This window comes from Mustela putorius, unplaced genomic scaffold, assembly GCF_011764305.1.
Source record: "Mustela putorius furo isolate JIRA1106 unplaced genomic scaffold, ASM1176430v1.1 tig00000095_pilon_pilon_pilon, whole genome shotgun sequence".
NCBI lineage: Eukaryota > Metazoa > Chordata > Mammalia > Carnivora > Mustelidae > Mustela > Mustela putorius.
The window spans coordinates 39,585,778-39,599,820 of NW_025421280.1; the positions used below are offsets into that span (position 1 = coordinate 39,585,778).

At 57.8% G+C, this 14,043-nt stretch overlaps 1 protein-coding gene across 5 annotated transcripts; it reads right to left on the reverse strand.

Annotated features, from left to right (window-relative positions):
• Positions 1–539: 539 nt before the first annotated feature.
• On the reverse strand, positions 540–10,453 carry ZNF554 (zinc finger protein 554). Of its 5 annotated transcripts, XM_045087058.1 has the most exons (6): positions 9,954–10,453; positions 7,292–9,701; positions 6,009–6,088; positions 4,214–4,340; positions 2,675–2,872; positions 540–2,159 (listed from the first exon to the last, which is right to left on the reverse strand). In XM_045087058.1, exons 2-6 carry the CDS (start codon positions 7,491–7,493, stop codon positions 994–996), a joined length of 1,773 nt encoding a protein of 590 aa, XP_044942993.1. In that variant the 5' UTR covers positions 7,494–9,701; positions 9,954–10,453; the 3' UTR covers positions 540–993. The 5 variants fall into 5 exon arrangements, with proteins under 5 accessions (XP_044942993.1, XP_044942996.1, XP_012904232.1 ...); XM_045087061.1 differs by having other exon boundaries at positions 6,030–6,088; positions 7,292–10,453; XM_013048778.2 differs by having other exon boundaries at positions 7,292–10,453.
• Between the last annotated feature and the right edge of the window lie 3,590 nt (positions 10,454–14,043).

A 14,043-nucleotide genomic window follows, 5' to 3' on the forward strand; every position in this document is an offset into this window, starting at 1 on the left:
TCTGCCACATTCCCGTCGTCTGACTTTGGACAAGTTACCTTATTTCTGTTTCCCCTTCTATCACGTAGGGACATGAACAGCTCCCATCTCACGGCCTTGCTCAGATTAAACGAGGAGCCACGTGTAAGAGCTGGATGAGGCTAGAAACAGAGCAAGCAAGCGACCAGTGAACGTTGACACCGACGCACACCAGAGCTCGTGGTCCCCACTCCGGCAGGTCCGCCTCACGGCGGGGACCGCTCCCAGGCCACCCCAGGCTGCTCCACTTCCCTGTCCCAGGACCTACTGCACTGCATCCGCCCCATCGTGGCAGCCACGGTCCTCCCTGACGGGGCAAAGAAACTTGACATCCCTCGGGGTCGTCTGATTTCTACTGACTGTCAAGACCGTTGCAGCACTACCAAACGGAAGGGCAGAAGGTAGGAAAATCACACACGACCGGGTAATTCTGACAGACAAATTCTGCTCCTTCCTCCGCATCCCTGTCCGGCCTCCGTGCCTCACACACACATCTTGACCTCCCTGAACAGAATCGCACACACCGTTTTGCACTCTTTATTTTCCACGTGGCACCCGAAGCTCTTTCTGTGTTGGCGCACATTCTGCTTTGCCGTAGCAGGGCACGAAACGAGGTAGGACTGAGCCGCGGGGCCAGCAGGGGCAGGATGACTACGTAAAATACTGAAACAAAAATACTCATTTTCAAACAAAAGCTGAAGCAGAGTATCTTTAGTTTCAACAACTGAATCAATGCGACAATTCGCAGCAAAATCGCACTGCCTGTTAGCGTCAGTCCTCTGCAAAACGTCAGGCACCGGGCACGGCTCGGTGTTAATTTTCCCCAGTAAAGGTCCCTTCTCAGATCCGGACCTCCCTGCTCCTCCTCAAGAATGTGACCTACGCCTGCTTCCTTTCAAGGGGAACATCAGAGGGGCAAAACCCAACCCCCCTTCCGTAGCGGTACGAGTCACTTCACAGAGCCGCAAGCGTTCTCTAAAATCCAAGAAGGCGGCTGCTCTGATAGAAAGCTTTCCCGCAGTCAATTATTTTGTAGGTTTTCTGACTAGTGTGAGTTTTCTGGTGGCTGATGAGGGAGGAGCTCTGGCTGAATGCTTTCCCACACTCGGGACAGCTGTACGGTTTCTCTCCAGTGTGAGTTCTCTCGTGCCTCACGAGGGAAGACCTCTGGCTGAAGGCTCTCCCGCACTGATGACATTCATAGGGGTTCTCACCGGTGTGGGTTCGCTCGTGTTGGTTGAGCGAGGAGCGATCACTGAAGGCCTTTCCACACGCGTTACACTCGTAGGGCTTCTCTCCAGTATGCGTTCGCTTGTGCAAGATCAGGTAAGAACTCTGGCAGAAAGATTTTCCGCAGTCCTGGCATCTGTAGGGCTTCTCCCCTGTGTGAATCCTCTGGTGCTGGGTAAGAGACGAAACCCTGTTGAAGGCTTTCCCACAGTCCCTGCACGCATAGGGCTTCTCTCCAGTATGAGTTCTCAGGTGCCGCGTGAGGGTCGAGCTGTGCGTAAAGGCTCTCCCGCACTGATGACATTCATAGGGTCTCTCCCCAGTATGGATTCTCTGATGCTCACTCAGGGAATGCCTCCGATTAAACATTTTCCCGCACTGGTAGCATTCATAGGATTTCCCCACCACGTTGTGTGTCGTAAGAGCCATACTACGATTAAATGACTCCCTACTTTCTGGGTACACACAAGTTCCCGTCCTTTCGTGCTGAGCAAGGGGACTGTCTGGGCTGATGTCTTTTCTGTATTCATTCCCTTCACGGGGCCTCTGGTCTGAACATCCCACCCGATGATGTTTTAAGAATGGATCGGCTACCGAACTCTCAATATCAAGGTCACGGTCACGGAAACGTCCTCCTCTCAAACCTCCTTGTGATAAAGCAAGGTCTGAGCTCGTGCTACAGGTTTCCCCAAACGCGTGCCAGGCAGTGGCCTCCTTTGGAGGAAATGCTTCCGCCTGGGCGTACGCCATTTGCCTCAGAAGCTGGCGGGGGTCCTCGTGGTTCTTCTCAAGTTGACCACAGTCCCAGTCTTCTCTGGGGAGCTCTCTGGCATCCATGCCACCGGCTGGTTCTTCCTCCAAAACCACCTTCTTGTAAACTGACTCTTGGCTTTCCAGACTAGTCTCCAAATCTGAAATAAATTGAGGTGGGGAGAGGGAAGAAACTCTGACTTAATAACAGTGGGACAAACGTCCTTCCAACACATGCAAGACACATGGGAATTCATGTTCAAATATCGGCACTCAACGGGGAAAACAGGAGAAGATCCTAAGGACAGGAAGCAGGGTAAGAAGCAGGACAATGATGAAAAACGGGAGAAAAATGTACACATAGAAGGAATGGCTCCCTAAAGGAGGGAGAAGGGGAACAGCAGAGGGAAAGAATCCTCAAGAAAGCAGAGAGGGAAGAGAAATACAGGTGGTAGAGCTTCACGACAGAACTGGGCTGTCTCCTCTCCGCACCCACTGCGGGAGGCAGAAGCTAGTGCACAGGGCAAGGTTGCTGGAGATGAACCGAAGGCATCTGAGAAAGTGCAAGCAAAGACCTCAATCTTCTCCTGACAGAGTACGGGCCTCTGTGGAGAGATCTAGGACAGTCCCCAAGATGTCACCCCTAGTCAATGGCACGTACCTGCCTGGCTCTCACCTGAACAGGAGGTTTGGGGAGTTCTTCGTGCCCCCATCCACACGGCTTCTCCTGGTTCCCAGTGGAAAGGCACCACTGGTAGAAAGAGTGGACACCCCACTGCTGGGGAAGGACTAATGGCCTGAGAGGCTTGTGTTGGGGAAAGTGTGCTGTCACCATCGTCAGCGCCTGTATCGGAACTCTGGTTCTTCAACGCTCCTGCGGGAGACAAGAGTACACTGGAGAGGGGACATGTTGACCCAGCTGGAGATCTTATTTTCCTAATTAAAAATCGGTGGCTGTTACAGTTCCCTGAGAATGATCTACAAGCAGCCAGCAAGCACATGAAAAGATGTTTGACATCCTCAGCCATGAGGGAAATACAAATCAAAACCACAGGGAGACACCACTTCACACCTAGGGGGACGGGTACGATTATTTTTAAAAGCAAAAGCAGGGGGCCTGGGGGGCTCAGTGGGTTAAGCCTCTGCCTTCGGCTCAGGTCATGATCTCAGGGTCCTGGGATCGAGCCCCGCATCGGGCTCTCTGCTCAGTGGGGAGCCTGCTTCCTCCTCTCTCTCTGCCTGCCTCTCTGCCTCCTTGTGATCTCTGTCTGTCAAATAAATAAATAAATAAAATCTTAAAAAAATAAAATAAAAAATAAAAAGCAAAAGAAAAAATAAGTCTCAGAGAGCATGTGGAGAAATCGGAATCCCTGCACTTGGCCGGTTGGACGGTGCTGTGGAAAACAGCTGGAGGGTGCTAGAGGAAGTAAACATAGAATCACCACCTGACCCAGCAATTCCGCTCCTGGGTCTGGACCCCAGGGAGCTGAACGCAGGGAACTGACGTGCTATTTGCTCACCCATGTTCACGGCGGCCAAAAAGTCGAAACAACCCAGGTGTCCATCTATGGACAAGCAGATAAATAAAATATGGTCCATCCCCAGGCGGGAACACGGTCCAGCCTCAGGAAGGGACCCTGACCCCTGTCACGATGCAGAGGGACCCAAGGACACGGGGCTCAAGTGAGAGGAGCCAGACCCAGGAGGACACATCCTGCAGGTCCCCACTCCCAGGAGGTCCCCAGAGGAGTCCTGTCCACACAGACAGAGAGGAGAGGGTGGGAGCCGGGGCTAGAGGCGGGGGGGTCACTGCCTAGTGAGTGTGGGGCTTCTCACTCAGGTGAGGAAAAGGTTCTGGAAAGAGCGCTGACAGTTATACAACGTCCTGAGTATAATTACTGCCGCTGAACTGTACACCTGAAAATGGACTAAGAAGGCAGATCTTATGTTCTACGTAATTTTACCACAAAGAAATTTTTTAATGATGACTCTGTAGCCAAGAGGACTCAGGACGTTATCTCTGCCTAAGGGGCCCGATGCATCTCAGTAGCACGGATGATCCTACACCAGAGAAATGCGGCCATTGTGTGTGCGGAAGAGACCGGCGCACTGTGAGCCCCACGGGCACAGGAGCCACCACCGCGGTGTGCACCCCACAAACCCCGCTTCCCAACCCACTCCCCACACAGCGTGGACGCGGAGCAAGCAGTCTTACCCAGGGCGGCCAGGTGGGCACAGGTGTCCAGCATCACCTCTCTGTAGAGCTGTCTCTGCGCAGAACCCAGCATCGCCCACTCCTCGCGGGAGAAGTCCACGGCCACATCCTCCCAAGACAGCGACTCCTGAAACAGCACAGCAGTTCCGCTCAAGAATGGCCCCTCCACCCGTGTGCACAGCTGCCGCACAGAGGGAAGCGGCCCACCTGGAGGGGGCGGCAGCCCAGGGTCAGACTCCGCCAATGCACGGGCAGGACTGGAACCTGTGGCCCATCGGTTGTTCTTGTTTTTAAGATTTTTTATTTATTTGTCAGAGATAGAGAGAGAGACCACAGGCCGGGGGAGTGGCAGGGAGAGGGGAAGCAGGCTCCCCGCTGAGCAGGGAGACCCCACACCAGCTCCATCCTTGATCCCACAACCCTGGGCTCATGACCCCAGGCACGAGCTGGACACTTGACGGACTGAGCCACCCGGGGGGGTACCCCAGTGTTAAATGTGTCTGTTTCTTCCACCCAGAAAAAGGAAGTCAGGACACAGGACCACAAAAGTTAGATAAAGTGGGGGCTCCCAGGAGGCTCAGTGGGTCAAGTGTCCAGCTCTTGATGTCTGCTCCGGTCACAAACCCCGGGTCGTGGGATCAAGGATCGAATACCACACTGGGTTTCCCCGCTCCAAGCAAAATCTGCTGGAGATTGTCTCCCTCTCTCTCTGCTCCTGCTCTGCGTGCACTCTGCTCTCTCAAACAAGTAAAATCTTTTTCAAAAATTTTAGGTCAAGTAGGAAAAAACAGGCCTTTTCCAGGCCAGCAGCTGCTGCGGCAACCTCCCCAGGGCACCCCCCGACATCCCCACTGCCCTCTTCCTGGGCGGCTCTCAGGTGAAGTCTGCACCTGCTGAACTCAGTGCAAGGCTTGGAGTCAATCCGCGATTAAATAAAAAGGGAAACTTTTTTTTAAAAAGATTTTATTTATTTATTTGACAGACAGAGATCACAGGTAGGCAGAGAGGCAGGCAGAGAGAGAGAGAGAGGAGGAAGCAGGCTCCCTGCTGAGCAGAGAGCCCGATGCAGGGCTCGATCCCAGGACCCTGAGATCATGACCTGAGCCGAAGGCAGAGGTTTTAACCCACTGAGCCACCCAGGCGCCCAGGAAACGGTTTTAATGGCTTCGAACTTCGTGGCTAATATGTAAAAATGAGTGTGAAATATCACTTCCTAGTTTTTAAATATATATATATATATTTTAAAGATTTTATTCATTTTTTTTTACAGAGATCACAAGTAGGCACAGAGACAGGCAGAAACAGAGAGGGAAGCAGGCTCCCCACTGAACAGAGAGCCCGATGCAGGGCTCGATCCCAGGACCCTGAGAGCATGACCTGAGCTGAAGGCAGAGGCTCAACCCACTGAGCCACCCAGGCGCCCCCTTTATATTTATATAAATATATTTATAATATTTAGGGGCGCCTGGGTGGCTCAGTGGGTTGAGCCTCTGCCTTCGGCTTGGGTCATGATCCCAGGGTCCTGGGATCGAGCCCCGCATCGGGCTCTCTGCTCTGCAGGGAGCCTGCTTCCTCCTCTCTCTCTGCCTGCCTCTCTGCCTACTTGTGATCTCTGTCAGATAAATAAAGAAAAAATGTTTAAAAATATATATATTTATAATATTTATATTATAATAATATTTTATAATGACCCATAATATAATATAATAAAAATATATTATAATATTTATTTATAATAAATAAATATTACTTTATTTAAAATTATGATAAATAAAAATATATATAATTATATTACTGTAATTCCACAGTGGATCACCTCGGGCATGGAAGACGGGAAAAGTCTCCGTGGGACACAGGTTCTTTGCTTCTTGCTGCCTGGTGAGGTTAAAACGGAAGCTCTTTAAATACTAAAAACAAGTCTCCGTGACTCGTGGTTTTTATGACTTATATCTATGGGAGAGCAACGTGGAAAGAGAGGCGATCCCAGCTGGAGAAGTACCACTGGCGTTTTAGAGACGCAGGTCTGAGCTGCTAAGGGGTTTATGATCCTGCGTGGCCTGGACAGACCAGGACCCCCCAGCCTGACCACCCAGGTCTGAGCAGCTCCGTTTACGTGCACGTGGAGACAAGAAAAGAAGGGCCACTGTCCGGCCCTGGGGCAGCTCCGCTTTGCTGCTGCCAAGGGACAAGCTGCTGGCTGTCTGCGGCCCTGACCTCACAGATCCTGGGGCCAGCACCAGCTCCAAGCTGAAACCTTGGAGTGTCCCCAGGGACTCTCTGCCTCAAGGGCAGCCAGGCTGGCCTGAAAGCAGGTTGCCTGCGATGACCAGGACTTCGATGTGGGGGGCCAGAGCAGACTGAGGACCTCTCCCCAGGGGCCCCAACCGGACAGCGTCACAGATACTGACTGGACATCAGGGTCACTCACAAACGTCCACAGGAAAGGACTTGTTCTCCGAGGGACCACCTGAACCCGAGTGGCCAGTCCGCTCTGCATTTCTTTTCTTTTTTTTTTTTTTAAAGACTTTTTATTTATTCATTTGATAGAGAGAGATCACAAGTAGGCAGAGAGGCAGGCAGAGAGAGAGGAAGGGAAGCAGGCCCCCTGCTGATCAGAGAGCCCGATGCGGGACTCGATCCCAGGATCCCGAGATCACGACCTGAGCCGAAGGCAGCGGCTTAATCCACTGAGCCACCCAGGCGCCCCCCGCTCTGTATTTCTGACGCAGACACGGATCACGTTCCCAAAGCTATGACTTAGGGGACAGGGACCCTGCCTACCGCTGCCACAGATGTGCTGGCCCAAGCTGGTGGTGGCCTCCGTTCCCTGTCTCTCTCTCTCCTGAGGCTCATGCCCTAGCAGGCGGCTTCCCATCAAGTGCAGCTGTCCCCAGGCTCTAAAAGGCTAATCCGGCCTTAGAAAGGAAGGGACCTTGACCCCTGCGACGATGCGCAGGGACCCAGAGGCTCGTGGGCAGTGCTCTCTCGCTTCCCGCGTAGCAAGACATGCAGATCCAGTAGGAGCGCTTCCCCTGGACGCCCAGGACATCGTCAGGGCCGGAGGAAGTCCCCACTCACCTGGGGTCTGGGGGACTGGTACCCCGTAGCCATTCTCTTCTCCTGGGAAAGCAGCTTCCAGAGCCCGCAGAGCTGTGGGAGGAGAAGAGAATGTGAGGCCCAGGCCCAGGTCGGTCCCCAGCCTCCAAATCCTGGACCCGGGGATCTCTGCAGGTGTCCCCCCGCACAGAGTGTGGTCAACAGAAGCCAGGACAGAGTCCATGGGCCTTCACAGCTTCTTAACCCACGCTTGGACAGGGAGACCAAAGGTCTTGGAAGCTTATGAAATGCACCCATTCCATTGCAAAGCAGTCTGTGTCAATGTCCTGGGGTTAGTGAAAGAGAAGACCACACACTGTAAGGATTACGACCACAAGTTGGATCAAGGTCTCAGGGCTGTGCCGCCTCCAACAGCTCCCAAAGAGGGGCCTTCCTGCCTACTCCAGGTTCTGGGCACGCCAGCTGGCCCTGGGCTTGTGGCCACGTCCCCACAGTCTCTGCCTCTGTGGTCACGTGGCTGTCTCTCGGTTCTGTGTCCCTCTTCTTAAAAGGACACCAAGTCCTTGGATTAGGCCCACCTACTCCAATATGACCTCAGCTTCTTCAACCCGGCGGGACCACCCAGGCTCGAACTCTGCATGGCTCAGTTCCGACACCCACAGGCGCCGGGCCCCGGGCATGTCTCAGATTCGTGTCAGCCGTCCCGCAGCCCGTCCGGCTCCCCGGACTCTCTCCCCGACATATATTGCTGCATATATGGCCCAACCAAAGCTGGGTCACTCTGAGACCTCCTTTCAACCAGGCTGTGGCGTCTGGGCTTCTGAGTTCGGTTCTGCGTCACCCGGTTTTAGCAGGAGCCCCTGCCCTGTGTCCGATCCCCCTGGAGCGCTGGCCGGTCTCTCCAAACCCCAGCCGGGTTGGGGGGGGGGGGCACCTAGCCTGTCTGCACCACCAGCCCCATCACTTCGGTTTGGCCAGAGCCCCCCCGCCCCGATGTGTCCTCTTGGCGACTGCGCACCCGCTGACCCCTCCTGCTCCCTTGCCACAAACCCCCGCTCGGCCACGCTGCGTCAGGGACAGAGCCCAGTTCCACCCGGAGGTCCCTGCCCCCTGCCACGGGGCCTGAACAGGCGGTTTCCAGCGTGCTGAGTGCCCAGCGCTGGCCCTCAGTGACGACATCCTGAAGCGGTCCCCACTGAGTCCCCCCCCACCACAGGAGAGCGGCCTGACCCCTCTGGGTGACGTCACACACGCGTAAGGGTGAAATTCTCACACAGACTCACGAGGAAGGAATGGGGGCCATAGACTGGACACTTGGGAGGGGCTCGATCTGGATTCCCGGATGAAAACTTCAAAAGAAACCGCCTGTCCCCCATTAGCAGAAAATCACCCCAGGAACACCCCAGTAACCGTCCCTGCAGACAAGACCGGTCACACTCCGCACGCACTCCGTCCCTGGGGAGACTCCACGGACAGGCGGGACGTCGGTCATGCCTCTGAGCGCGTGGTTTAACACCCGTGTGAACCGTCCATGCCCGTCCTCCGGGAGGCGGGGCCTCGCCTCCCTCCAACCCCCGCCCTCGGTGTGGGTCACTCAGTGACTTGCTCCCAGCAAACGCCGTGGGTCAAGGGGGACACGGTGACCTCACGACCCGAGAAACCAGTGAACCCCAGCCCCCCCCACCAAACCTCACGACCCGAGAAACCGGTGAACCCCGGCCCCCCCCCACCAAACCTCACGACCCGAGAAACCGGTGAACCCCGGCCCCCCCCACCAAACCTCACGACCCGAGAAACCGGTGAACCCCGGCCCCCCCCCACCAAACCTCACGACCCGAGAAACCGGTGAACCCCGGCCCCCCCCACCAAACCTCACGACCCGAGAAACCGGTGAACCCCGGCCCCCCCCCACCAAACCTCACGACCCGAGAAACCGGTGAACCCCGGCCCCCCCCACCAAACCTCACGACCCGAGAAACCGGTGAACCCCGGCCCCCCCCCCCAAACCTCACGACCCGAGAAACCGGTGAACCCCGGCCCCCCCCCCCCCAAACCTCACGACCCGAGAAACCGGTGAACCCCGGCCCCCCCCTACCAAACCTCACGACCCGAGAAACCGGTGAACCCCGGCCCCCTCCCCCACTGATCAAGGCTGGAATCTCCAGCGACGTGGCGTGGACATCAGGTATCCCCGTCCCCACAAACCGTGACCCCAGTGTCGTTACGAGAATACACGGACGAACTCAACCCACGGGACCGCCTGCGAACACCGGGCCGTGCTTGTCCAAAGCGTCGAGGTCACGAAAGACCAGGAAAGGGTGAGAAACGGCCACAGACTGGGGGAGCCCGAGAAGACGAGGCGAGGTCACCAAAGGTCCTGCGGGGCCCTGGATGGGGTCCCCAGGCCACGAGGAAGACGGTGGTGGGGCACCTGGGGAAATCGGGGAAAGTCTGTGCCCTCGTTGACAGAGCAGAAGCGGCGTCCATCTCTTGGGTCACTGACTTTTTTTCATCGTGTGGGGCAAGAACACCTAACGTGGGATTCCTCCTCAGGCTGGGCCTCCGAGGTCTGGGGCAACCCCGCGCCCAGCAAGCCCGGGGGCCGCTCTCCCCACGGCAGCTGTCCGCTTCCTGTCCCCATGCCTCGGGGGCGGCCTCCCGAGCTCGTTACTACAGTCCTTACCGTGATCTGCGCTCGGCGATGATGACTCACGGACAGCTCGGATGCCGGCCTGTGTTGATCGGCAATAAGGTATTTTTAACTTAGGGCACGTACGTGGTATTTTGGATGTCACGTGACTGCACACCCAATGGACGGACTCCGGGACAGTGTAAACAGAAGTCGTATATGCGCTGGGAAACCAAACAACGCACGTGACTCGCTCTGTCGTGGGTGGCCCAGAGCCAAACACGCAACGTCTCCAACGCACGTCTGTCGTTCGGGGCGACACGGCGTCCCCTCCTAATTCGTACCTCTAAGTGCCAACCCCAGGACCTCAGAGGGTGACTGTATTTCAAGATATGGCTTGTAAAGAGGAATTAAGTAAAAATGAGGTCTTTAGGAATGGGCCCTGGTCCCATAAAACTGGTGTCCTTATAAGAAGAGTGGACTGGGGGGCGCCCGGGGGGGCTCAGTGGGTCAAGGCTCTGCCTTCGGCTCAGGTCATGATCCTGGGTCCTGGGATGGAGCCCCGCACCGGGCTCCCGGCTCAGCGGGGCGCCTGCTTCTCCTTCTGCCGCTCCCCCTACTCATGCTCTCTCTCTCCCTCTCAAAACGAATAAATGAAACCTTTTTTAAAAAGAAGAAAAAGAAGAGAGGATTAGGACACAGACAGACACACACAGGGCAGGGGCGAAGGCAGCTGTCGGACGCCAAGGACTGAGACTTCGGAATGAAATCAGCCCTGTCGATACCGCGATCTCGGGCCTCCCACCAGCACAGGGAGAGAACCCCGCTCCGTGGCGAGCCCAGCCCCCGCACACCAGTGCATCGTGCTATTAAGCCTTCACGGCGGGCCGGGTCTGTATCAACGCGCTGGCGGCGATCGCTGCTGCGAGACAGGCCGGTGGGGGGAGCCGGTGATGGGTCCGGGGGCCTCGGTCCCGTCTCCGCCACATCCTCTGAGTCAGGCATTAATTCACAACTAAACCTTGGACACAAATAGCACCCTCCCCCCAGAAAGGACTTCAGACGAGAATCCTCACACGATCGAAGAAGCCGGGCCGAGAGCCAGCACGAGGGGAAGCTGTGGGAAGGCCCGGGGGGACCCCACGTGCCATCTGCTGGCCGCTTCCGTAGACCCCAAGTCCCTTCCAAAGACAGAGCTCCAGGAAAGACACTCCTGCCAGGGCGATACCCAGAGGACTGAGCGGCACACGCAAAGATGCCCAAGGTGGCGAGTCATCGGGGAGACACAGACCCAACAGCCCCGGCAGGACGACTCGCGTTGGAAAGGCAAGAGCAGGGGTCGGGGAGGACGGGGAGAGATGGAGCCCCCCGGCACCACTGGGGGGCACGGACAACAGGTCGCCACCGTGGAAGACAGTCTGGCAGTTCCTTAGATGGTCCAACGCGGTTAACACGGGACCCAGGGATCCCACTCCGGCTCTCGGCCCAAGAGAAATGGAAACACACGTCCACACACACTTGTTCACAAACGTCCACGGCAGCGAGACTCACAGTGGCCCAAAGGTTTGCAGCGGATGAACGCGGTGCTCTGTCCACACAGCGGATTGCTAGTCAGCCTTAAAAAGAACCGTAGCCCCGACAGGCGCTGTGTGGACGGACCCCGAGCCCACGACGCGCAGGGAGGGAACGAGACACAGAAGGCCCCACGGGGTGTGAGTCCACGCGTGTGACACGCCCAGACCAGGCCCCTCCACGGACGGGAAGCAGATTCGTTTTTGCCAGAACAGGGCTGGGAGGTACCGGCTCACGCGGTGACGAAGTCGTCCTGGAGTCGCGGGCCCTGATGCACGGTGATGGACGGAGTCCTTGAAGGAGACACGGACACACAGGGACAAGGCCATGCGGCAACGGACACAGAGACAAGTGACAGCTCTTAGCCAAGGGACACGCAGCGCTCCTCCGAAGCTGGAGGAGGACAGAGCGTCCTGCCCTCGGTCCCCGGGAGGGAGCAGGGCTCTGCGGACCCTTGACTTCGGACTCCGGCCTCCAGAATGCGAGAGCGGAGGTTCCCGCTGCGTTGGCCCCGCAGGCCCCGGTGCAGCCGCCGAGGACACCGACAAACACCAGCGGCCAGACAGGCAGGGCTCCTGGTCCCCGCCTCAGCTTCACGCGGGCCGAACGCGCCTACCACCCCATCCCCCACACTGCGTGCGTGGGGTTCCGTCTTGGCTCTGGGGACTCTGACTGCGGCTGGCGGCAAGGGGCCCGGGTCCCCCAACCCGCCCAGCCCTGCCCAGCCCTCCCCAGCCCAGTCCTCCGCCGCCCTCCTGCGGTTCCAAGACCCTCCTCCTCGCGGGGCGCGTTAGGGGCATGGCTAAGGTCAGGGCACCGGTGGTCGCCACCGCCCTGACCTCACCCGCGCCACGCCAGGAACCCCCCCAGCGCGACAAGCACACATGTTCCCAGGTATCACCCCCAGTCCCAGAAGAGATCCCCTGGATTCGGGGACTCCACCGGCCCCAAGACGCCGCGTGCCATCCTGAGCGGCCCTCGGGCGGCCCTGGGACGCTGGACACCCCGAGGGCAGTGGGAGCGGGGAGGAGGGGACACGGCCCTGGCGGTGGGGCTCCCTGCTTCGCGCTGTCCGACCCGCTGGGAACGTGATTCTGCGGAGCCGTGAGCGGGATCAGACTCGGGTCTTCGGCTCGTTACCGCAGTCCCTTCCCCGGGGCGCTGTGGACACTGGGGGCGCGGCATTCCCTGGGGCGGGGCCGCCCGCGCTGCGGGGTCCGAGCAGCGCCCCGCTCGGTGCCAGGCGCTCCGCTCCCCTGCACGACAGCCACCACGTCCCCAGACACGGCCCCGGGGGCCGGGGACAGGCCGAGTGGCCCCGGGGAGACCCCTCTCCCCACGACGTCCGGGCGTCCCTGCCCCGCTCCGCCGCCAGGAGCAAACAGGTTCGCGGCGTCTCCCTTCAAGTCCGGCCGGACCCGCCGTCGCCCCCCAGCAGCGCGCGCCCCGGGGTCTCGCACGCGGGCTCCCCGCGGGGGACGGTTCTGGGAGCTGGGCGACCTTGCCCACGGTCCCGGCCGCCTCCCGGGAAGGCCGAGGCCCCGTGCCCGGACCCCCGCCCGGACCCCCGCCCGGACCCCCGCCGGGACCCCCGCACACCTGGCGCCGGGCGCTGCGGGCCAGGAAAGCGGCTGCCCGGCCCCGGGGCGGGCGCAGGTGCCACGGGGCGCGCAGCGCTCGGACGCCACCGGCTCCCACCCCGGCCCTCCACGCAGACGCGGTCCCCACGCCAGCCCGGCCCGCTAACTCCCTCGGGCTGCGCCCCCTCCCCGGCCCGGTTAACTCACGCTGCGCCGCCCCCGCCGTGCGCCCAGGCGGACTCCGCAGTGCGCCTGCGCGGCACCCGGCTGGGAACTACAAGTCCCAGGAGCCGCGGGGGTGGCGCTGGGGTTCCCCCGTCCCTCTGGGGGCAACGAGAGGACTCACAGCGCCCTCTGCGGGCGGGCGGTGTCTCCGCAGGACGGAGAGGCTCCTTCGTGCCCCTGTGCGCAGCGGCAGACGCGTCCTGGACCGAGCCGGTCCCTAAATGAGGGAGAAATTGCGAGTCCTGTATTTAGCACGATCCCTGAGGCATAAAGATTTGCCTATTTATTAACAAGATGTGTAATCCATTTTTTACTTGGTAAAACTGTTCTGATGACATTTATTAGTAATATTGACAGGTTGATTTGTTATTAATAATACGTTGAAATAATAAAAAGACCATAATTAATGTTAACGTATCATAGATTCATGCTATATAGTGTTATAATTGGCTGTGCTACTCTATATAATACAGTAACATAGAACCGCCTACTGATAAAATATCAATAAATTATACAAATATTTGATGAATTAACCATTTTAAAAATTACGGTAATGATTATTGGCCCAAGCCGTGACATGTATTATACGTCTTCCTGTACACTATTGTTCTCCAAATTTTCATTTAAATTCTGGTGAGTTGCAGTACAGTGTAATAGTGGCTTCTGGAGCAGAAGTCAGCGATTCCGGTCACTTACTACAACACCGCGGGCCCATCACAGGTCCCTCCTCGATGCCCCTCCCCCACTCGGCCCCTCCCCCCACCCCT

Coding starts and splice junctions, on each gene's coding strand:
- ZNF554 (XM_045087058.1), bottom strand. CDS start 7,493: ATGGACTCTGTCCTGGCTTCTGTTGACCACACTCTGTGCGGGGGGACA. Junction 6,089..7,291: donor ACCAGTCCCCCAGACCCCAG/GTGAGTGGGGAC, acceptor TAACCTCACCAG/GCAGCAAGAAGCAAAGAACC. Junction 4,341..6,008: donor TGATCCACTGTGGAATTACA/GTAATATAATTA, acceptor GTGCTGTTTCAG/GAGTCGCTGTCTTGGGAGGA.